At 42.5% G+C, this 25,859-nt stretch overlaps 1 protein-coding gene across 3 annotated transcripts in view; it reads right to left on the bottom strand.

The window, feature by feature from the left end:
• Positions 1 to 25,859, bottom strand: part of ABTB3 (ankyrin repeat and BTB domain containing 3) — a 288,887-nt gene that overhangs the window by 100,809 nt on the left and 162,219 nt on the right. For all 3 annotated transcript variants that reach the window (XM_075938314.2, XM_075938306.2, XM_089781594.1), the window contains exon 2: positions 19,240 to 19,389. In XM_075938314.2, coding sequence (XP_075794429.1) covers positions 19,240 to 19,389 — 150 coding nt within the window. The remainder of the gene's footprint in view (positions 1 to 19,239; positions 19,390 to 25,859) is intronic.

Genomic DNA, 25,859 nt, shown 5'->3' on the forward strand with positions numbered 1-25,859 from the left:
TAATGATAATTCAGTTATATTATACCAAATACATATTAAACTAGAACTAGTTCCCTTTCCTACCTGATAAATATTTGAGCATATTAAACAAATTAAAACATTGATTCATCTGTTATGCAACTTAATTGCTTGCAAAACACTGAGCTTTCCGGATGGAAGGCAATATGTAAATACAAAATGTTTTAGTGAGATAGAGTGTTCCTCAATGGCTAGAGCAGTGGTCCAAAAGTCTGAAGCCCAGATATTCCCAGCTCTACCATGGCCCTTTGTATGACCCAGGGCAACTCAGTCACTTCTCTGTGCCGCTACTTCTGCGCCCAACCACATCGACGTAGGTTCTAAATTCTTCAGAGCAGAATGGTACTGCTTACTATTTGTATGTCTAGAATAGGGCTACTAAATAGGTGGCCCGTGGGTCGCCTGTGGTCCGCGTCCCTTTTTTTTGGGGGGGGGGGTCCACGCAGGGCCAGAGTAAAGGGGGGGCTAGCCAGGCAGCTGCCCGGGGTGCCAACCTATGGGGGGCACCTGATTGAAGCCGTGCGCCCCTTACCACTTCCATCAGGTGCCCCCCATAGGTTGGTGTCCAGGGGCGGGATCGTGGCACCCCTTACCATGTCAATCAGGTGCCGCATGCGCCGCATGCCCACTGCCCAGGGCACAAGTATGACTTAGTCTGGCACTGGGCCCATGGTGTGGTTTGGGTTTACGTAGGGCTCAACATGCAACCCACAGGTGGGATCCTTCGAACATGGTCTCCACTGGAAACATGCTCCACAACGGCGAGTCAATATAATGGTCTTCTGTTGATATGTGTTTTAGTAGTTAAATTCCTGGACTGTCGTTGCTCATTAAAAGTGCTGTCATATGGGTGCAAATTGGGTAAATATTGCCTTTTATTAATATCAGCAGAACTGGCTTAAATGGGGACTGTGTGTTGTGCAGTCTTGCCTTAATCTTTGTATTTAAGCACGTCAGTGTGAAAAGATATTTGCATATATATTTGCATTTAAGTTGCAGCCCTTGGCATGTGCTGTGAATATCATTGTGGCCCCTGGGGCTTCCAAAGTTGAGTAGCCCTGATCTAGAGCCTAGCACTATGGGGTCCCAATCCTGGTTGGAACATCTAGATGACACAAATAATAAATACTATTATTAATGCTTTATTATAAAGGCAATAAATAAAACCAATAATTTGTCAGTACTGTATATACCCCTTAGAGTACTGCTTTGGGTGCCACTATGTTTTCTTCTTCATGTTTTCTTCTAGCAACAGATGAATACATAAAATTAAGAGTTTATTAATTTTAGGCCCTGGTCCTGGTCACTAGGTTTCCCTGAACAGGCCCACTAGGTTTCCCTGAAGCCTCTGGCAGCCCATGCAGGCACAGATGTCTGCCCACACAAAGCCAATTGCAGGATGGGACCAGTCATTCTGTTCCCAATGGACAAGCTTGCATGTCACTATCGCAACAGGCTTACTTGGCAACCCTGAAGTCTCAGCACAGCTGTCCAGGATTCAGCAAGCCACAGAGGAAGAAACATTCTCCCCTCCTGAATGTGCTCCTGGTAGCAGCGGCAGATTTAGGGCAGGGTGAGCGGGGCGGCTGCCTTGGGCCCCGCGCTTCCCGAGGCCCTGCGCATGCGCTGTGTCAAAGGATGGGCCCCGTGAAATTTTGCTGCCCGGGGCCCCGCAGCACTCTCATCTGCCCCTGCCTGGTAGCAGCTGGTCTACAGTACAAACTGTATTGTGGTTGAACGTGGTTGTGCAGAACTGATCTAGATAACATGATGGCAACCCTGACTTTGGCAAAACTCCTTTGATTTCTTTGGGGCCAGGATTTAACCCTTTGGCTTCAGCATTTCCTAACTTCCATTTTATATAATATGTGCGTCAGCTATCTCTGTTCTTCACATCTGTGTCTCTCTATCCCAAGGGCACCAGCCCGTGCAATTTTATCTCTCTCATGCTAACTGGGGTTTCACTGGGAGCTCCATCTCCTGCACTTTCGGATGACGGTTATGTGAGAGTATCAGATTTCATTTAGCAAAAAAGTAAGTTTCCACTCCTTGTAACTGCAGAGAAAAGTTGGAAAACGTGACCCAAATATAACCAAGAAATCACAGTTTTTAAGCCAATCTCATGATTTTTGAACACTGGCATTGGGGGTACCATCTATGCCAGGGAAAGGCACACTGCAGTGATATGGAGTTTTTACTGCAGCTGTCAGTGCTCTGTCCTATCAGAGTATGTTTATGCTGCTGCTGGCAGCATGCCTCCCCGCCCAGGTGGATGGATTCATGCTAGATGTGCACTAAAAATAGCATGTAGATGTCCCTGCTCCAGTGTAGACTCAGGCTAGCCACCCCAGTTCTGACCCAGGGGGTCAGGTGCACTTGAGAGCCTGAGCTGCTATCCAAGGTGTTACATTCATATTTTTATCTATTATATATTTGAGAGAGTTTGTTCAAGAATCCCGCCTAAACGTTAAGAGCTAAGACAGCCAAATTCAATATGCAGCTTCCTCTTATCATAACTTAAAGCAAGGTCAGGGTTTGGTTGTGTCAGGACAATGGGATGGGCCTGGAATAGGATTGCGTCTCATAAAACCATAAAGAAAAGAGACAGACTCACCAGGCAGGTGAAATGGGTTGGCTAGGGTGGGGACCCACTCCGCCAGGACTGCCCAAGCCTTGAGCCCCTCAACCCCCCATGCACCTTTTAGGGAAGGCAGGGGGGCTGAATCCTCCCTCCACTTCATAAGGGAACATTTCTGGCTATTCCCCTTCATCAGGGAGTGAGGGGAAAGTGCACAGTTTGCTGTATTCCTCACTCTGGCTGGGGAGCACAGGGGGCAGACAAACCGGAACTTGCCCCAGCTCAGTAAATCTTCTAGTTTAATATCAGCTTGAGGTCATCTAGCTTGAGTTTGTCTACCTGAGCGAGGAGGCTCATTCCAAGCTGCAGTGTACACAAACCGTCCATGGCTAAACATGGCTTCATTCTCAAGGGCTGTCCATTTGACCCTTCTTATGAGCTCTAGCTTCAAACATACACAATTTTAAAATTAAACTAGGTTATGTAATGTCACATTATGGGGGACAGTCCTGGTTTACGGTAATGCTGAATATTTAAGGGACATCATCACTGACTCCTGTCCAGAGATCTGATGTGACAGGGAGAGTAAGCAGCTCCCATGTATAGACTGGTGATGTTGTGGACTAGTGAACACCATTGGAGCATGTGTGATATCTATAAAGCACCCAGGTAAAGCATTTCTCTTTCTTCCTTTCAATAAACCCTTAAACATTAGATACTAAAGAATTGGCAACAGCATAATTATTGGGCAAGATCTGAGTTATACATTGACCTTGGTATGTGACTGGTCCTTTGGGATCAGAACCCTTTATACAGAGTGTCTAGTTAATATTTTAAACAATGAAAATTAAAAGGAATTTAAAAGTATAAAAATGCTTTAAAATGAAACAACAAGAAATGGGGAGTAGAAAGTAGATTCCGGTTTATAATTGAGAGTGTCCTTACCTGTCTTTTAAAGAAGAAAAATACTCAAAAGATATAGCAGAATTTGTTAGAGGAAACAATTTTGCACATTCTAGTCCTATAATAAACTCAACTGCTGCCCTGACTCCCAGGTGTATTTTTCTTGCTCCAACTGCCTCTCAGAACCCTCACCCTGTCAACTCTATAATTATCACTTTTGTGACTACCATCCATTTCTCAGTGGACACATTCCAACTTCAGCAGTTAGCTCCTGCTTCTGTCTTGCTCCTTATATCACTGTCATCACCAGCTACTCTCTTTCCCCTTCTATAGGATAACCAAGCACACAAATCATGAGGACCAAACACAATGTGATCCCTACATTATCTGATTAAAAAGGTGGGTGCAGATTAGGTCATGAGATACCTCTAATCTCTTCTTGGGTCCTTGCTGCCAGGAGGGTGACGGTATCTCAGTAAGTTATTTCCTGTCTCCTGATCCCACTGATACAGTTGGTCTCTGAGCTGTCAAACTCCCAGGAAAAAAAACCCGGCCCCCAAGTAGCTTTGCTTGTAGCTGGCACAGCATCCCCACAATGCAGTCCAAATCCCAGTCTCATCTCACTGTACACCATTAAGAAGTAAGGAAGTCAGGGTTGTGATGCTCCATCTATTAGGTACTTTACCATCCTCGGCCTGAATTAATTATTTAATCCTACTTAAGCCTCCCCCCCACCCTTTTTTTAAAAGTTGATGATACACACTTTCTGGAAAGCCTTTTTAAATAGTCCGCATGGGGGAAGAAACTTAAAAACACAATGATATATATTTCCATATACAACAAACAGGGAATATGCATGAATTACAAAGCTACGGATAAGCCGAGGGGTCTGGGTGAGACATCTGAATAAAGCCATGAAAGAGATGCTCTAGTGGTTTGAAGATAATTAAGCCAGGGAGGGGAGAGACTCCAGCTCTGTCTGTACCTTGTGACCCCATTATTGCAGAACCCCAATCATCCATTTTCAAGAGTGTTTTTGAATGAGAGAAGGGTCCCAATTACATCTTGCTTTTCCATTGTTGGGGGTACAACTACAGCTGTGCAAACAACAGATTTTTTCCGGTTTGGTGGTTAAAATGAAAACTTGCCCCTACCCCAGGTTTTCAAACTGATTTTTTTTTTGTTTGGGGTTTTATTTAAACAAAAGCCTCTCTTTAAAAATAAATTGCAAAGAAGTTTGAAAAACATTTCATTTCAGAAATGTCAAAATGAAACGCTTTGATTCCTTCTCATTTCTTTATTCCAACTGAAGCTATTCAGCAAATTCAGGCCAAATTCACAAAATGTTTCTGCTGCGGTGCGAAATGAAAGGGATTCTATTTTTGCCACCATAACTGAGTGGGGGCCTGGTGCCAGTTTCTGTGCTGTGCCTATTGGGTTTGGGTAGCTCCGCACAAAGAAAGAGGACTTTGTATCTTTCAGATTCTGGGTTACACATCTGGGTCGGCAGTATCAGATCATCTCCATGGAGTGGCGGAAGCTCCTTAAAAGTGGGAGGGCCACGATCCTTATGCCAGCCCTTCCCCCTGAAGCCCCACCCCTTCCTTGCTCCGCCCCTTCCCTGAGGCTCCACCTCCACACTCCTCCTTCCCTCAAGGCCCCACTCCTGTGCCACCTTTCCCCAGAGCCTCCCCCACCCTGCTCCCTCCTCTCAGCCTCCTGCCCCTCATCACTTGCTGTTATAGCCAATAAAAAGGGTCTGGCAACCCTGCCATGGGCTTACTCCAGCTTATAGTGCCTCCATACAGCTCAGAGTAGCTGAAATGTTTTAGCCATGCTTTCCCCTCTAGATCTTAACTCTTGAGCCTCTATGGCCTGAGTCTTTGAAAGCTCCAGCTCTCTAGCTGTGGCTCACATTTTAAGATTCAATCCCCACTGCCAATGACCACTCAAGCTACACACAGCTCGTCTTTAGGTCTGGGCCTAGGGACTCAGAGTGTCCCAGCTATATAAAAGGTGGAACAAATTGTTTAGTGTACGTTGTTCACACATTTCTCACGGGTCCATGAAACAGTTAAAAATTATTTTTCACACTCAGCACTGCATGGGGTCACTTTCGGAAGGTTTTCTTCACAACCCATAGAAGGATTAACTGACATTTAAAAAAAAGGGAAGTCTGCAAACTGATGGGGCCAGTATCAGTTCTGTCTGGAACGTGATAGCAGAAGGCATTTTCAGGAAGAGCTGAGCCATCTCCCATGCAGTAGAAACAGAACAGCACTGCATAGTGTGCTCTCTTCGTAAAGAGGTCAATGGCAACCAGGATTACTGAGTGTTCCTGAGAGCATGGCAATTCTAAAGGGAAGTTCACTGATAGACCAAGGCTGCGGTGACATGGGCAGAGGCTGGAGGAGTCTTAAGTGTTTTGGTGCTGGCGCAGAGGTCATAGAATGTTATATAATCCTTAGTGTTAGATCATCGATCTAGCCACCAGAAACTCCTCAATACCAGATTCCAGGTCTTGACCTGGCCAGAATAACCTGCAGCTATGCCAAAATTTGCCTGTTGCAATACCTGATGCTTAGGTTGTCCCTCTGGAAAATAAATACAACCCCTGAGACGGAGGTCAATCTGAAATTGGAATGCTGCCAAGCAAAAAATATAGTCCTCCTGACTCCAGCAAGCCCTTCTGGGTCCACACCCTCTTGCCACAGCAGCCCAGACCAGCGCTTGTTTGTTGGCAACTTGGTGATGGGCAGTTAGCATCTAACTTGTCCCCAACTCCCTTTCCAGCACCATCCCTGGAATACCTGAGAAATGTTGCCTTCGTGCTGACACTAAATAAATACATTTGCAACTATCCACTGGGAAAGTGAACACTGGAGAGTCAGTCACACAGAGGTGAAAGTAAGGCAGTGAGCCCCACTGCGCTCCACCAGGACACTTTCTTGCAGGAAGAGGAGGAGTGTGCTCCCCGCTTAGGTCCGGGGGCTCTTCTGCAGGCTGCTGCAGCAAGCAGATGAAAAGGGGCTGGCTGGGGGAATGCCTCACCCACCAGTCCAGGACTGCCCCAGCCGTGAGTCCCCCCGCCCCGTATTCCTACCGATGCTGCTTGTTGCTTCTTCTTCCTCTTTCGTCACTGTTAAGAGAGCACAAAGGAAGTACATAGCTCACCTACCTTCCTCTGCCTCCTGGCTGGTGCAGGCACTGGGCAGAGGAGTGATCGATCCATGCTGTGAGCTTTCCTTTCCCTCCCTGAGAGTGATGGAAGGGGAAGAGTAACAGGCAGCTTTCGTAGGAATTGGGAGTAGCCTCCCTGCCCTTCCTAAAGGGTGACCTCGCCTCCACCTTTCCCTAGACACACCAACCCTGCTCTGAGCCCCCACCCTTAGCCCCCATCCTGATTTGTGCATTCCCACACAGCCAACCCTCTGCCCACAGCCCCTCCTTACACTCCCAATCCTGACTCCTGCACAATCCCCATATCCCCAGCCCTGAGCCCCACCTCACACACACCTCCCCAAACTCCTGCACTCCACCCTACACTTATATTCCTTACGGGTATTGTCATAGCCCCTTCCCTGAGCCCTGCCCATGGCAAAATACAACACTACCTATACAAAATTGAAGTTACTTTCACCCCCGCAGCCACCCAAATGAAAACACCTTTCACCTAGCTTTTATTTCCATATTTGGGTTTAACCTCTTGTTTCTGGTCATAATTTGTCACACTGCTTCGAGACTGCTCCCTCCTTTTGATTGCAAAGGCATAGAGCCTAGATTAAAAGGCATAGGCAAGGATGCTGACTTTCATCAATTGTCTGGCTGTCACTGCGAGAAGCGATGAAACAGAGCATTGGCATAGACAAAGTTCTTATTCACACGTGAGTGGTTACCTTTCCTTTCATCCTCAATACTGTGGCAGAGTCTTCTGGGGATTTGTTATTTCAAAAATATGTAGGTTCAGGATTGAAAAAGTAAAAAACAAACAAAAGAGGTGGGGTAAGGAATCTTTGTAGGGTAAAAAGAAAAGGTTTCCTCAAGCCTGAAGGAAAGGAATGCTGTCCTCTACCTGTATACAGCCAGTCCCTGACTTACAAACCCATCGACTTCCGACCATCCACACTTACGACCAACCTCCCATTAACCCCATTACAGCCGGTCCCCGACTTAAGAATGCACCAGCCGCACTTACCAACAGCGCGGCTGTATGTAAAAGCATGTATTTCCGACTAATGAACAAATCGAGTTACGACCAGGTGTTTGGAACATAACCCATTCGTAAGTTGGGGACCGGTTGTATTTAAATATATGTCTGACGCAGCAAATCAAAATATTATTCAAGGCTAAAAAGCTCCATCTTAGCTCTCTTGTGTTATTGATTCACAACATGTTTTCAGAATAGCCCAGACTGAAATAAAAGCTTCAACTACTTGTGGTTAACACCCTGAATAACAATAAAAAACTCCACGTACACAGCTTGGTATGCCAAATGGCTCTGCATGGAACAATTTCCCCTCCTAGGAAATGAATGTAAACTGGCCAGCTCTTGACTCCAAACAAGCCAGAAGCAGCTTTCTGCGCTAAATATGAAGAGATGCAACTACAGTTGCCAGGTGTCTGGTTTTGAACAGGATAGTCCGGTATTTGAGCTTTCTGTCCGGGAAACAAATTGAGTAAGCTTTATTATTATCATGAGTATCAGTACGTAGTTGCATACTTCCTGGCTGTTAGATACACTCACGCAACTACACAGTAGAGAGGAGGAGGGGGGTGAGGGCGGGACAGAATCCCCGGGGCCGGACTTGCCCATGCACCCCACTGGGACCATGCGCATGACAGGCAGCACCCCAGGATCTGCATGCACCCGGGCCAGCCCTGCTTCCCTGACCCCCTCTTAGGTAGCCTCACTCCCCGCTGTCCAGTTCCCCTCCCTCTTCCCCTCCTCCCGATCTCCCCTGGCCCGCCCTGCTCCCCCCGACCTCCTGCCAGCCAGCCCTGCTCTCCTCCCATCCGGTTCCCCGCCTCCCCCATCTAAGATCAAGATGGTATTTTTTTAAACCATCTGGTAACCCTAGATGGAACCATCTAGGTCTAGCTCCTGGCCCACACGTGGCCAGAGTTGCCAACCGTCAGTACATTCGTGGACAGTCCATTAAAAAAGAGCTAAAATTGGACCAGTCCATAAAAATCCATAAAAAACAGGTATCAGGAGAAAATACAAAGCTCTGCAGTGGAGCTGACGATTCTCTCCCCCTTGTCTCCAGAATGAACACCTCCAGGGAGTCTACAATTCCTGGGGCAAGGGCAAAGAGGAGAATTCTCCTGACAGGGGCTGCCCCTTTGACCTGCGGCTGCTGTTTTCCCCCTTTGATCTCTTCTTCAGTGTCCCTAGTGCCAGCACAGCAGCAACTTTTGGTGGGTGTGGTGCAGCACACATCCTGCTAGGCCTCCGAGTTGGCGGAGGGGGGTGCGGGGCTGGGTTATAGCAGCCTCCAGTCCCGCAGGCTCCCTGTCACAGCAGGCCAGGCACTTAAATAAACTGTTCTCTCCTGTGCTGGAAGGATTACTGACGATCAAAAATGGACCTGGAAAAATTATTAAAGCATCAATTGACAGTGTGGCTGCCACAATGTATGATCACAAACTGGAGAACCTGGAGGATGCGGATGTGGCTAGGAAGTAGGTTAAACCAGCATAATAACGTTGCTGTTGTGATGTATGAATAAGAACACTGAACACTGTTCACTTTTGTCCTTTAGAGACATCTTTATATTTCAGCAGTTGGCAATCCTGCACTTAGCCTCTTTCTGCTGGTTTGGTATTGTTAAATGGCCAGACACCTACCTTAGTGTAGCAGTCAAGAATTTCCCCAACATAAGATGGATTTTCCTAGCCTGGTTCTAGCCCACCACTACTCACTCCCCTCATCAAGAATTTGGGAACCTGAGAGGGGTATTTAATGGTACAAAGAGACATAGCAGGAACACTCCATGCTCCTGTAATCTCTAGCTAATCTACAGCCCCTAGTGGGTATTTAAAAGACAGTGCTATTTAGAGCAGTCCTGAGGCCCCCCTGTCCCAGGGTTGGTGGGAGTACAACAGCAGTATACAACCATGTCTGCCATCTCTCGTGGGTCCAGCAGCAAATGAAATCTGATGGACCTGCGATCAGGCCCTCAGCAAGGGATACACAAATCTTTTCATATTCTGAGAGAGACTTTGGGGGGCATTTTGTTTACTTTGTCCAGCAACCAATAGGACCTAGAGTGCAAGCCCCTGGTAAGCTTTTGTACTTCTAGCCATTAAATATACACCAGAAATTTGGGAGTGAAGTTTTTCAGTTATGTAGCAAAGATACGTCTCTTCATTTTGTGTGTGTGTGCGCGCGCTCGCTTTGCGACCATATACAAGTATTATTTTTTAAAAACCACAGCCATTCAAGGACATAAGAATGGCCATTCTGGGTAAGACCAAATGTCCATCTAACCCAGTATCCTGTCTTCTAACTGTGGCTAATGCCAGATGCCCCAGAGGGAATGAACACAACAGGTAATCAATCATCAAGTGATCCATCCCGTCACGCATTCTCAGCTTCTGAAAAACAGAGGCTAGGGACACCATCCTTGCCCAATCTGGCTAAGAGCGACTGATGGACATATCACTCATGAGTTTAGCCAGTTCTTTTTTGAACTCTGATATAGTCCTGGCCTTCACAACATCCTCTGGCCAGGAGTTCCACAGATTGACTGTGCGTTGTGTGAAGAAATACTTCCTTTTATTTGTTTTAAACCTGTTGCCTATTAATTTTAGAAGGTGCCCTGCCTGGTTATTGTATTATGAGGAGTAAATAGTACTTTTTTAACTATTTTCTCCTAAACAGTAATACATTTTCAAGTTCCAATGTGTCCTCTCAAGAAAGTTCTCTTAGCGGCCCACCCACCTACTCATTTCCTTCACACCCAAAAATCCTGAGGCTATGTCTAAACGGCTGGTTTTGCCAGCAGTTGAGTATGCAAATGAAGTGCGGATTAGCATATAGCTGTGCTTCATCTGCACAATTTATACAAGCCAGTTTTGCGCAAAGGGTTTTTGCGCAAAAAAAAGTAATGTGGACAGTTTTGTGCAAACTCTCCCCCCACTTTTTTCCACAAGATCTAGTTTTTGCACCAAAAAATCCATCCACACTACTTTTTTTGCGCAAAGACAGCTCGCATAAATCATGCAAAAGCATGGTGATATGCTAATCCACACGTCATTTCCATATTCACTGTCAGCAAAACCAGCAGTGTAGATGAAGCCTGAAAGTTTTACAACAGGATCTGAAGGTCAACAGAGAAAGGCTCTGACAATTGAGGGAGAAATAAATTGCACATCTAAAAGATGCCTGAGTGAAAAAATGCTCCATCTCCAGCCCTGATTGATTAAACCAGGGGATGATAGTTGCAGTGCTTGTGTTAATTACTACTGCACAGGAAGGGAGGCAATCTATAGGCATGTTTTTGCAGATTTATCTTCAGTGACTGGCATTGGGGTTTTCCTAGCCCTCATATGAGCCATCATGATGCAAATCCCAACCTGATCTACTATATCCTCACTGCCGCACTCTGCGCATGTATTGCCATCCTACGACTGCTGCACTGTATAATGTGGAGCATGTCCTATGGTTCTTTGTGCTGCACTAAACTGAGACAGCTCTGATTCTTTCCCAGTGACTTTTGGGAGACCTTTTTTGTCTGTCACATGCAGGGAACTATGGGAAAGCACTGGAGCAATAGCAACACTTACAGTGCATCTACACTGCACCCTAAACTTGAAATAAGAGCTGAATTTTATTCTGAAATAGGCTATTTCGAAATTTGGCGCCGTGTAGATGCGCCAATTTTCAAAATAAAGTGCTATTTCGAGCCATCCCTTTATAGAGATAGCGAAATAGTGTGCCAGTTATTTCAAAAAGTATTTAGAAATAATGGGCGCGTTTCTTGGATGCGGGGTATCCCAAAATAGCCTTGTTGTGCAGACATACCCTTGAGTGATTTAGATTGTGAAAATTCCCACCCAGCATCATGATGAAAATCTCTGTCAGGTGTAATTATGCAGAAATTCAAACCCTGTCTATTTATATGTGATTGGGTTTTGCAGGTTTTTTCGGCTATTTAGGCTTGTTTTGGAGTGGTTTTCTGGAAAGGTGCAGCCAAAGGATAATCCAGTGACCTGCGCTCTATACCTCAGCCAGTCCAGATTCAAAGAACCACCATAATTGGGGGAGAGGTTTTTTTATGAGGGCGGAAGTCAGGTTAGAGGGGACACCGAAGGAAGGGTCTGAGTTAACTGTGCAGTGACGATGTATCTTCTGAGGTAAATAGGGCCATGAACTTAATCCATTTATGTTTTAAGACATCCCCTTACATTGTTAACTCTGCACTAGCTGATGAGTGGTTCTGATTTCAAGCCCAGGAGCACTTTACAAACAGATCTAGCTTTAAAAGCAAACTAAGATCATGTGATCATCATTTTCCCTCTACAAGCATTTCCAGCTCAAAAGCTCTCCTATTTGAGCCATCTGCTACCTGTGGCTGAAACTGCTTACACAAACTACCAAGTGGTAGTCCTGTGTCTCAGGAAGATCTAGGCAGGATGAAAATGAATGGGGAACAGATAGCAGGTATAAAGCCAGCACTTTGATGGTGATTACCTATACATAGGTGCTCAGGGTACGTCTACACTGCATTCCTAGTCGGACTAGGGATGCAAATGGAAACGACCGAAGTAGTTAATGAAGCGGGGATTTAAATATCCCGCGCTTCATTAACATGATCTCGCTGGCGCGCTAGTTTGAATCACAGCTGATTCGAACCAGGAAGTGTGCGCTGGGACACGTTAGTTCAGACTAAAGCCCTTAGTCTGAACTAATGTTACTCCTCAAAAAATGAGGCGTAATGTTAGTTCAGACTAAGGGCTTTAGTCCGAACTAACGCGTCCCAGCGCGCACTTCCTGGTTCAAATCAGCTGTGATTCGAACTAGCGCGCCGGCAAGATCATGTTAATGAAGCGCGGGATATTTAAATCCCCACTTCATTAACTACTTCGGTCGTCTCCATTTGCATCCCTAGTCTGAACTAGGGATGCAGGGTAGACGTACCCTCAGATACTACTCCAGAGGATGTGACAAATGTCAAGCTAAAGATATCCTTGGGGGAACCAAGTCAATGAACCAAATGTACCCTTAGTGCAACCCATTAAAGTAAAAGAAGTTACGTTTGGAATGAAGTTAGCTCATTGTCTCTCACATCCATCCCTTTTCCAGCCAGCATGTTCTCTAATCCACCTTCCCCCATTCCTTTCTTCCTCTTAACATAGTTCTCCTCTATTCCTTGTTTTCTCCCATGCACTGTTCTGCTACTCACAGCATCCCTTCCTCCCCTCTTCCTGCCGTACTTTCTATGCCAATATATAAATCGTTGATGAAGAGACTGAACAGAGCCTGTCCCAAAACAGACCCCTGCGGAATCCCACTAGTTATACCTTTCCAGCAGGATTGTAAACCATTAATAACTACTCTCTGAGTATGGTTATCCAGGCAGTTATGCACCCACCTTATAGTAGCCCCATCTAAGTTGTATTTGCCTAGTTTATTGATAAGAATATCATGCGAGACCGTATCAAATGCCTTACTAAAGTCTAGGTATACCACATTCACTGCTTCTCCCTTATCCACAAGACTCGTTATCCTATCAAAGAAAGCTATCAGATTGGTTTGACATGATTTATTCTTTACAAATCCATGCTGGCTGTTCCCTATCACCTTGGAACTTTCCAAGTGTTTACAGATGATTTCCTTAATTACTTGCTCCATTATCTTCCCTGGCACAGAAGTTAAACTAACTGGTCTGTAGTTTCCTGGGTTGTTCTTATTTCCCTTTTTATAAATGGGCACTATATATTTGCCCTTTTCCAGTCTTCTGGAATCTCTCCAGTCTCCCATGATTTTCCAAAGATGATAGCTAGAGGCTCAGATACCTTCTCTATCAGCTCCTTGAGTATTCTAGGATGCATTTCATCAGGCCCTGGTGACTTGCAGGCATCTAATTTTTCTAGGTGATTTTTAACTTGTTCTTTTTTTATTTTATCTTCTAAACCTACCCCCTTCCCACTAGCATTCACTATGTTAGTCATTCCTTCAGACTTCTCAGTGAAGACCGAAACAAAGAAGTCATTAAGCATCTCTGCCATTTCCAAGTTTCCTGTTACTGTTTCTCCCTCCTCACTGAGCAGTGGGCCTACCCTGTCCTTGGTCTTCCTCTTGCTTCTAATGTATTTATAAAAAGTCTTCTTGTTTCCCTTTATCCCCATAGCTAGTTTGAGCTCATTTTGTGACTTTGCCTTTCTAATCTTGTCCCTGCATTCCTGTGTTGTTTGCCTATAGTCATCCTTTGTAATTTGTCCTACTTTCCACTTTTTATATGACTCCTTTTTTATTTTTAGATCATGCAAGATCTCGTGGTTAAGCCAAGGCAGTCTTTTGCCATATTTTCTATCTTTCCGACACAGCGGTATAGCTTGCTTTTTTGGTCCCTTTGAAAAACTGCCAACTCTCCTCAGTTGTTTTTCCTCTCAGTCTTGATTGGGACCTTACCTATCAGCTCTCTGAGCTTACCAAAATCCGCCTTCCCGAAATCCATTGTCTCTATTTTACTGTTCTCCCTTCTACCCTTCCTTAGCATTCTGAACTCTATGATTACATGATCACTTTCACCCAAGCTGCCTTCCACTTTCAAATTCTCAACCAGTTCCTCCCTATTTGTTAGGATCCAATCTAAAACAGCTTCCCCCGGTAGCTTTTTCAACCTTCTGAAATAAAAAGTTGTCTCCAATGCAGTCTAAGAACTTATTGGATAGTCTGTGCTCCGCTGTGTTATTTTCCCAACATATATCTGGATAGTTGAAGTCAGTTGTTTAAAAAAAGCCTCATCCACTTCTTCTACCTGGGTAGGTTGCCTGTAGTAGACTCTTAGCATGACATCATCCTTGTTTTTAACCCCTTTTAGCCTAACCCAGAGACTCTCGACACTTCCATCTCCTATGTCACACTTCCGTCTCTTATGTCGACTATAGGGCAGGTGTTGAGCTTTTTGAGTTTGTATGCAGAGCACTTGCATACATACTACAATAATAATTTGCTATTGGTGCTATAGTTTTTAGAGCTCTAAATATTAGCCAGTATCTGTTGTTTCAGGACTGATAAGTTGAAGTTTAAGGGCATTGCTGGGGAGAAAAGAGCTTGAACAATTCCCCTGGCAGTCTCATTCTTTTCACAAACTTGCCTACAGGGGGTAGTGTTCTCCAAGAACAATGAGCATGTGAACACAGGACTCAGAATCACCACAATTAATCTATATTTAGATCAACATTTCTGGAGAAAGCAGATTACAGAAATATAGGGTTAGCATAGCATCAAACAGGTATCTGAACCACGAAAAGAAGTCCTCAAAAGTATTTCACTGAAAATTAGAAGAGGTAGTAAAATGAGGAGGCATATAGCCAAAAACTGAAAGCTAGAGTCTTTCATTTGTTTCCATTTAGAATGCAGAAGCTCAGGCAGTCTGCAACTTTGCTCACCTTTGGCATTATTTACAATAATCCAAACAAAAGTAGCTAGGGTTACCACATGGTTTAACAAAAAATACCAAACACCCACCTCCCCCCCCCGCCCAAAAAGCCCCCCAAAGAACAGAATTTGAGAAAAAAAAAATTTTTTTTTAAAGGAGGCCGCCATCTTGGGTGCCATTTTTAAAACCCCACAGCTCTGACCTGGTAAGCACAAGGAAACCAGGAGCTGGGAGGGAGCCGGCAGGGGTCATTGGCGGGGGGGGGGTGAGGGGTGGCGCAGGAGTGGCTTCGCGAGCCACACTTTTCGGAGGGAAAGAGCTGCATGCAGCTTGCGAGCCGTAGGTTGGCCATGGCTGTAGAAGGCGGCATCACGTGGCCAGCTCCCAGGTCTCTGCTGGTTATGTGGGCCAGAGCAGCGTGCACTCCGCTCCCACCCCAGTCCGGCGCCCACCCCAGCATGGTGCCCGGCAAGTGCACCCTCCTGCCCCTCTCCTCACTCCCCCACCAGATGCGGCAGGGGAAAATTGTCCCCACCAGCCTACCATCCCAGGGAAACAGGAAATACCAGACATTTCACATGTCCGGTATTTCCTGGATTTTTTTAATCAGACAGAGCCCGCAAATACCAAACTGTCCAGGTAAATACCGGACACCTGGCAACCCTAAAAGTAGCAACAAGCAAACAACATGCCAACAGGTCTTCCCCAGTACAACCCAACAGGCAGGGCTTTCTCCCCCAAACTGCTCATTCCCCCATAAACAATCACTCCCATGAAGCCCCACTGTCTTCAGATGCCTGGGCAAAAGGACGAACCATACCACCCAGCGTCTGAGCACCTCTGCCGATTATGAATGTGGCAGTATGCTATGGGAAGTGGGGTGGTCTTTTCTGCAGGCAGGTCCCAAGCCATTTAAGGCTATAGAGATTAAATGCTCTTGTCTATTGAGATCACTGAAATGTGGGTGGAGCCCACCAGAACAACAAATGGCCTGATGAAGGAGTGGCTGCTAGCGTGTTGAAATCCTGGAAAGAGTGCCATGAGCCCACCAGAACAAAAGATCCATCCTCTCTGGCCTATGTGGATTCCAGGAAGTGTTGGGCTTCAACCCCTTAAGAACAAAAGAACCCAGGAAACGTCCCAGAGGTGGAGCCTCTGGGCTGACAGCTGTGGAGCCTGAAATCTTCTGTTTATCCACACAATGGATACAACATGAGGAATGAGAGAGCAAACTTCCCCACCACCCCTTCCATGCCTGGTAAGAGATATTGGGAGACATACAACTAAACACAGAGGAGCAGCATGGGACTGAACAGGAGATAACAGCAGAGCAAGGATGGGGGAAGGAATGTTAGAACAGCATGCTCAAGAGCAGAACAGCATGAAGGAGGAGGATGAGAGAGGAGAAGATAGAGATAGGAGGAAAGTAAAGAGGAAGGACAACAATGGACATGGGAGAGTGGACTAGACAAATATATTTCATAGTTAAGATATGAAACAAGGGGGAAGGGGGATGTTACCTGGTTTGTAAGAAAGAAAAGGAGAAACAGGATGAGAAAGAAAAATAATACATACGAGAGAGAGCAAAAAGAAAGTAACAGGGAAAGAAGAAAAAAACAGGAAGAGGGAAGAAAGGAATGGGAAAATGGAAGACCAGACAAGAAAACATACTTGATACACTTAAGCTAGGAGATATTTTATTCTGGACAGAGGCAAAGACTACAAAATACAAAAGTGAAAGTGACTTAATGAGGGAAACAGAAAGAGGGCAGTAATTTGGCTTAGTTTGCCAGCCAGCATCTTGCAGGGAGATAGATTGCTGCTCTTATCCCCAAAGACATTAGCGGCCACACAGTTGGCCACTCAGCAAAGCATCCTGATTCCAGACAGAAAAGGTGAGAGCAAAGAGGCATCTTTCCTTGGCATCTGCATATTTTTGGATGCTAGCTGTTCTGGGCACTTAAATTAATTATTAATGTAAATAAACTCTGCATAATCATGTTCATTTTCTTGGTTGCCAACTACTTGGGGTTTTTTTTAATCACTTTCCTTGGCTATGAAAAATATTTAGTAGCTTTGGCACAGGCTCATGCTTTCCTCTTGTTCAGAGTGTATTTAAGATTGCCACAAAATTTAGGGTCTGGCTCCTAGGGTATTGTGACATGTTATGGTACATACTGACGACTGACTGACTGGCTGACACTCTCCTTCTCTCAGACATTCACATTACCCCCACCACCTCTAACTCTTCTTCTATATCATGTGTGCACATGGGGTTTTGGGGGTGCACTGGCTTGCGGAATCTCTGATTTTTATCAATATGCTTAAGGAACCAGATTCTGCTTTCAGATATCACCACACAATTCCCATTGATTTGAGGAAAAAGGGGATAAAAATCAATGAATTTGTAAAAATATAATTTTTTCATATAAATTAGTTTTTTTCCCAGTTTGTTATTTAAACAATGTTTTTCTTTATAAAAATAAACCTGCTTAAAAAGAGAGATGAATTTAATACAAAACATGTTGAGGGCTAAATTTCTTAAAATATTTTACTAAAATATAAATATGCTGAGTCCATGAGCCTCTATGAAAGATTCTGTGTATTTATCAAAGCAATAACATCTAGCTTTTGAGGTCAAGCTGTATAAATATGGCACAATAGGTTAGCCTAGGTACCTTTGGAGCAAATCTTTTTTTTAAAGAGACTTAGGAAAGTAGGAAGTTAAGCTCTAGCCCCTTTCGCTTATGCATACTTGAAATTTTTTCCAGGCTGACCTGAAATAATCCGTTTAATTTTCTGACTACAATTAATTCCTATGTTTAATACATCTTTTAGTTGTAAATGTAAGACGTGTTTTGATATGAGAAGTTTATGTATCCAAAACATTTAAGTATGTTTTGTTTAATAAATTTGATATGCTGTTTTTGGGGTTTAATTAAATTCCAGTTACTATTCTAATACAGTTTGACACAAATCATAAGCAACAAGTTAATTATCTGCTAAATAAACAGCATTTTCTAACATACTAAAATATACAATTAGTAAGAATCTGAAAAAGTTGAGATCTCTAATAGTTTAAATAAATGTATATATTTATAGTATACTCTCCTATATATAAATGCATATAGTTCTAATATAGTTTCCTTGGTAGTAAAAAGAAGTATCACATCTATGTAAAAGTTCTATTTAGTTGTAAATCAGCATGTTTAATGGTTATATCAATGAGAATGCACCCTTTCTTTAGAAAATAACTGACATACAAAAACAAAAGTTGATTAAAATGGACAATTGAAATTGAGGCTTTCCAACTTAGTGGTTTAAATAATAATCTAAATCTTCTGGATTTAAATCAATCCACCCATCTTAAGGGCATCATTTTCCAGCTACATCCCTGAAGAATAATTCATATGGGTTCTGGGCCAACAGCTAATAGACCCACCACACCATCTTGAAATGTACTGCTACAAGCTCCTCAGTCCACAGTAGCTGCTAGTACAACTACACACAATGCTACCAAATCAGCTAAATATTTGAATTTGAGGCTACAGTGTAAACAAATGCTGTGAGGTTGTTGCTTCAGAGAAACCCTAAGAAGAAACTCACCTTCAACCCCTGCATTTTTACATTGCATTAGGATTCACAGAGCATTTGCTTCTTACAAACAAAACAGGTCTGTGGTGTTCAGGGAACTGAATAATTTATTTATACTGAAAAAATCTTTAGAATTGTGACAGGTAAAGCATCTTATCGTATTGCCCCCAAAATGTTTTGATTAATAACAAATAATTTATTTTCCAGGCAACTAATGCATGTTCCATAGGTTTTATTTTATTTTTTCCTCCCACAGGAAGGGGAGGTGGTGATGAATGATCTAATGGAGTCATTTGTATGTTTGTATCATCTACACACTTTACCCTCTTCTCTTCTAAGGCCTGGTACCAGGCTTCACCTTCCAAACTGACCAGTGAGTGGGGTTGCTATGAAGACAATAAGGCCCTTCTTCCCACTATAAAAGAAGTCTTCCTTGACAGCACTCCTGGGCTCCAGCCTGTGTTTTATAGAGACATGCAAGAACTCATTTTTGGTTCTACTTTAGGAGGAAACAAAGATAAATGGTGCTGCACTTACTGAGTTCGGCGATGCTTCCCACCCGTGTAGCAAGCAAGGATTGCTCTATGGTCCTTAATTCGGACTGGCTAAACATCTGAACTTCGCCAGGTTTATTAGACCTTTGTTGGTCTTTGTGAAGGTTGAGACTTTCTGGCAGGCAAAGAACACCTAAAGTTAATAAGAGAGAAAGAGAAAAGAAAAGATCATTGTCATTTCAGTTACCATGAATAGCTTGCTGTAACAGTCACTCAGACCTTGCTTTGTACGTTTCAAGACAAGGTCCATATGTTTGGAGCTCAAAAGATAGCTATAGATCTTTATAAAACAAAAACATAACACACAATATTGTGGCTGAGTCAGATATTAAAAAAAATATCCCTCCTTAACTTTTCAGAGTATCATTAAGTCTCTCGTGGTCATTGTCCATTCTGGGGATTACATTTTAGAGATGAAGTCAACAGCATTCCAGAGAAATTAAGCAGGGCTCTATACAAATTATCCAAAAACAACTAAATTCAACAAAAAATTCTATTTGAAGAATTCTGTAGGTTAGTTAAAAAACCTATATATAGAAGGGCTAGTCTCTATAAAATAGTATAGGACCTTTCCATAAGAAACATTCCATTTCTAATTGCAATAATAATGGATAGTACAGTATCAAGATATCTACAATGGCATCTAGAAACTTATGGCATTTGTTCTGTAAATATAACGCCTGGCTGTTAAAATGTTTTAGAGTTTGAACCTTTGCCCATAATTCAGAAGAAGCATGAATAGTTTAATGAATGCACTTTCTCTGGGGTGAATAAAGCCATTGTACCATCCTAGCAAATGGACTAACTCTGATATTTATTCGGATACAAACAGTAACATTCCAACAGCATAATTAATCACTCGATTAAAAGGCCCTAATACCCAATCTCAAACCACAGACGTTAGTGACATCCAAGTGTTTTTAAGGCAGAAGAAATTCTCCCTCTATTGATGTTTGTGAATAGTGGACCATGGCCATGTTGCTGACACGATCACATTACATAAGGCAGATACCCCCTTGGCATAGCCAGATGCGGCTTCAAGGAATCACGTCAACTTAAGTCATTGAAGTCAATGGAGTTGCAATTGCTTATGCCATGGATTAATGTAGACGTGGACCTATATTTACCTGTGCAATCTGCAAAGCTTTGATGCTCTGTGGTAAAAAGGCAGAGGGTGAAAAAATATGGACAAAAATTGAATTTGGGGTTTTCTCGGTGGGGGGAGGAGTTGTGCTTCTCAAAGGTGCAGGACTGACAACCCTACAGCCCAAACAGACATTGCAAAATAAGTACAGCAACAGGCACAACTCCTTGCCCCCCTAGTCCGCCAATGTAACCCAATGTTTTTCTTGAAGAAGAGGGAATATTCAGTTTTTCTGTCCCACACCAATTAGATACATGGCCTCTCTCCAATGTGAATGCTGCTAATCTAGCCAATGAACATCAACTCAGGAGCTATTTGTCAAGTGGCTACCTCTAGGACTCTTAAACAACAAACTAATTTCACAAAGACTACCAAACAGCCATTCGAGGATAATAATTTTTGGCTATTGTGGACACGAGTGGAAGTCAAGATAGTGATCCAGACAGGAAAGACTCCATGAAAATATGCTTAAAAGACAACTAAACGAACAGTATAAAAATCCTCCTGTTCCAGACTCTCTAGTTTTTCCTGAGCAGAGCTAGGAAGGATCCACTGTAGAGATGTCTAATACATACCTTCAATCTAGTGCTGGATTCTGGCAAGAGGAACCTATGCAAGAGGGCTTTAAACTAGCCCACAATGGAGTAAGGAGATAGGGAGAAATCCTGGTTCCACTGAAGTCAATGGCAAAACTCCTAATATGAATGGGGCAGAATTTCACCCATAGTTCCCAGAAACACAAATAAACCATATTATGAGGTATGGAAAAGGATAAAATACCAAACTGGGATTCAGGAAGCACAATCAGAAAAGTAAACTTATTGAATGAGAGCAGGAGAAACCAATAGAGGAAGGAAAAGACTAGAGATAACATTGAATTGAAGGTCCTGTCTACACTGGCTTTAAAACAGAGTTTAAATACATTTTAAATTCAGTTACAGAGAACCAGTGTTCAGACAACATCAATCCAAACCTGATGCTCAAAAAATATGTGTTATAGTAGTCTGTTTAAACATAGGGATAGCGAGCATGGCTCTCATCCTGGTGTTGTCCAGGCTATGATGAGACCATACTCAGGAGTGGAATGTTATAACAGAAGCGTATGACTTATTTAGAAGAGCAAAGTGAAGAAGGAGTGAGACATCCGAAGCAAGCATGGGGGAAATGGAGAGAATTAAAGAGAGGAGACAAAATAAACCACATATGATAAAGTCTACTTTAAAAATCCTTTTGTGATTGTCTTATTTATCTATATATACTAATCAGCATTTATATCCTGTAGATGCTGAAGGCTTTGAGAAACACAGCTTTGCTTTTTAAAATGCAAAACTGCCTGAACATTTTAATATGTATTCTCTCTAGTAAATCATTTCCATTTATTGAGCATATAGTCTGCAGTCTTAATGAAGGTATTTATAATTATAAAAGCAAATTTTGGGGAAAAAATCCTGCTAAAAAGGTGTATAATCTGTATTTAAAGGATAATATAGTCCATTAGCTTTTGAAAAAGCCAACCAGCACAAACAAATATGAGTGTGAACAAATCTTGTGGCATCTTCAAAAATATCTGATAAAGTATCAGAACTGTCAACAACTTTAAAGAGAAAATAATGTCATACACTGATTCTTTTTCTTCAGAGAAAACCTACATACATTAAATTAGGTGAGGGAAAAAATGTTGGTTTAAATTAGCTACACAAAGAAGATTGAAATGGATTTTTAAATTATATTATACACACAAGGAAGTGTTGTTGAGCAATTAAAGGAAAGGACGAGGAAGCAGGGATATTACTCTTAACTCCATACCTGGCTTGCTTTGTGACCTTGGTCAACTCATTTAACCTCTCTCTGCCACAATTTCCTTGTAAAATCCTTATTCATTATTTGATCTAATATATCAATGCCTGGAAAACATTGAAGCAAAATGCAGGACAATGTAGCACTTTAAAGACTAACAAGATGGTTTATTAGATGATGAGCTTTCGTGGGCCAGACCCACTTCCTGAGATCAAATAGTGGAAGAAAATAGTCACAACATTTTGGAAAACATTGAGATTCTTGGGGCAATACAATAGAAAAACAAAATTTAGTGCTGAAAGATTTAGTTAGTTATAAGGCATATGGTGCCAGAAAGCTCTACTTTGGTTTGAGACTAGCCAAGATATGCAAAAGACAGATATTGAATATTTACATTGCCAATTTAGGAACTGAAACTGACCACTGTAGGTGACATATGGACTGGATAGTAACCCTCTGCACCTGGGGACCCACAAAACAGGCAGTAGGAGAGAGTAGAGGAGGTCGGAAGAAGCAGGGCAACTGCCATACACTCCAATATGCTTTCCAAGCAGAACAGTCCTGTGAGGTTGCACCAGAAACACCAGTAGGGGAATTTTTATGTAGACACTGCTGAGAGTGAAAACAGCTGTTCTGTTCTGGGGAACGGGGGAGCCATACAGATGTCTTTCTGCCTTTCCTGTGGGTATCCCAAGATACATATGAATCTCAGGACTCCTGTGGAATACCGAGGCTGAATCCCCTGCCCATTACTCAGGGCCAGAGTGAGGTGTGTGCAGTCAGTTCCCCCATACATGGCCCTGTGCTTTATGATTAAAAGTTCAAGTTATTTAAAAACACATGTGTAAATACATTTGTTTTGTAGAAGTAAAATGTTCCTTATGATATATACAAATAAGGTCAAAATATGTACATCCATTTTAAACCAAGCACCATAACAAAGTCCACAGTGTGCATGTTCGAAGGAAAATATGCTCATGCGTCATGTACAATGGGCTGTCATTTTGACAATTTGGAGTGTGTTAATGTGATGGAATGTGGTGTTAGTTAAAGTTTTATAGTGAATTTGGATTTGTTTTGTCTTTTTTTGTGCCACCTGCAGGTAGATGTGTGTGTGTGTGTGTGCGCGCGCATGCGCATGCATACGTGCTGTATGTGTATCCCTTCAAATATCACACTGGCCCTGACATTATAGAGAAAGGGGCTTCATTTCACACACACATTAATATAATAAAGTCATATTTCCACAATCCCCTACCTATGAAAACAGACATTTCATTCCATTTTGTTGAGCAAGCATCAGAATTCTCAGACATCTTTAACAGAAATTTCCATTCATCTCATATACCTATGCAAGCACATTATATGTGGAGCATTGGCAGATTGCATGCAGTGTAATTACAAGTGTGTCAGTCCCAGGATATTAGAGACACAAGGTAGGTGAGAATCTTTTACTGGACCAACTTCTGTTCGTGAGAGAGGCAAGCTTTCAACATACACTGAGCCCTTCTGGGAAACTGTTAGTTTTACTGTTCAACATAAATCTAGTATGTATGCACAAAGTGCATTTTGTAAACACTTCTAATTTTACCACATCAAATCTGATTTTCACCTGCTTATTGAAAGGCAAATTTATGACCTACATACTACAAATATACCGGCTTTCAAGTTTCAATCATTTTTCCTAGGAGTTGCTTAAAAAAAAGTCATCACAAAAACGTGACATTATTTGACAGGCGGTGTCTGGTGCAGTGAAGCAAAGATTGGTATAATTTTCACTCTCTGTTAATGGCACAAGACTAGAGAAACTGAGAATAGAAACTGCATGCAATTTCTTGGTGTAAGAGTACCAGAAAAACATTGATGAACCCAAGGGAATTTAGAGAAGGAAGCAAAGTGGTTAAAAGGCTGCAGGCATTAGTGTTTTCACAAAGATTACAACCTTCCAGTATATAACCTGGTAACCTAGCTACACATACTAGAAGAGTATAAACATAAAAGAGGGACAGAAATGTTTAGAATGGTCCTCATCAGTATAAATATGAGTAATAATTTGAAACCACACAAGGACAATTGAAGTTAAACATTTCCTAACAATAAGCTCCAAGATCTGTGACTTAGTGGAATTTCTGTTGCTTGAGTCATTCAGATTACAAAGAATATCACAATGATTTGTTATTTTAGGGAAAAATCCTGTGAGCTGCTGTTAGGAGGACTAGATGATTTAATAGGTTTTTAGATGTGTAATTTCATTCATTCATTCATTCATTACTATCAATCCCCTAGGATAATGGACCATATCAGGTGATTTCCTGTTTAGTCCTGATGTGTGTGAAGCAGAAAAAACAACTATGCTGAATCTGATAAGGCATGTTTCCTAAACAAGTAAATATAAAAAGTCTGGTCTGCCTCTGTTTAATCAGCAACTAATGAAGCATAACTTGGGAAGCACATGTTACATTCCCTTCTTTGTGAACTTTAGTAAAGCATTTGATACAGTTTCGCATGACCTTCTTAAAAATAAGCTTGAGAAATACAGCCTAGACGGGGCCACTGCATGGTAGGTACATAACTGGTTGGATACCTGTTCCCAGAGAGTAATCATCAGTGGTTCACAGTCATGTTGAAAGGGCATAACGAGTGAGATTCCACAGGGATCAAGGCACATTATGGTTCCCAATTTTGGATGGATGGATGGAGGTTTCATTACATGGCATAATATTTAATTGAAGATTAATCTTTAATTCCTGGAGACTCCAGCCCAATCCTGGGGTTGGCAATCCTAGGACACACTTACAGATATTCAAACAGCTAACACTTTTGAACTTATGAAGACAGGTCTAAAGGATAGACTGGGAGGTAACAAGACAGTTGTGGAAAAGTAGAGCCTTATTATGTAACTTATCAAGCATATTATACATTCACCAAGGTGCTATATAAAGTACTACAGGCATCACACAACAATAAAAGTAAAGAATTAACACAAAATGTTTCATTCCCACTTTAAAAATATTGAGTCATTGGTACTAGAATTTTGTGGAAGGGACTTCCACACTTGAAATCAGATGTGCAAGAGCATTGTACCTACACTTTGCAGTGACAGAAAAGCAAGTTATAGCCCCCAATTCAGAAAAACACTGGGATTCAGGGAGGGCTGTTAGGCAGGTAACTTTAAGCTTTGAAGTCTATGGGAATTACGTACAGTACATGCTTAATCTAAAGCATACGCCTCTGTGCTTATGTGAATTGGGCAGCACATAGCATCCTGAATCTAAAAGACAAAAACCACACATATAAGGACCAAAAAAAAAAAAAAAAAAAAAAACCACACCCTGTAAAATTGTTACATAACATAGTGCTTAAAGGGTGAAATCTTAGCTGAGCTGTACTGATGTCACTGATAAGAGTCTCACTGACTTCAATAGGGCCAGAATTTTAACCCCCCTTACTGATCAGAATTCTAGGTGATTCTGAGACTTGTGCTGAGACCTGTGATTAAAGGCAGGGTATTGAGCCAGAAAATAAACCAAAATTTCACCCCCAACTGTCTGAAAAGGTGAATATCAGCTCTGTTCACTACTCTGCCCTTCCCAAACAAGTCTATAAAATTAAGATGACCTGACCTGACTGTTAAGATTCACACTTACTGAAATTTAAGAAAT

The sequence above is a fragment of the Pelodiscus sinensis genome, chromosome 1 (genome assembly GCF_052426305.1).
Source record: "Pelodiscus sinensis isolate ZL-2025 chromosome 1, ASM5242630v1, whole genome shotgun sequence".
NCBI classification, from domain to species: Eukaryota; Metazoa; Chordata; order Testudines; family Trionychidae; genus Pelodiscus; species Pelodiscus sinensis.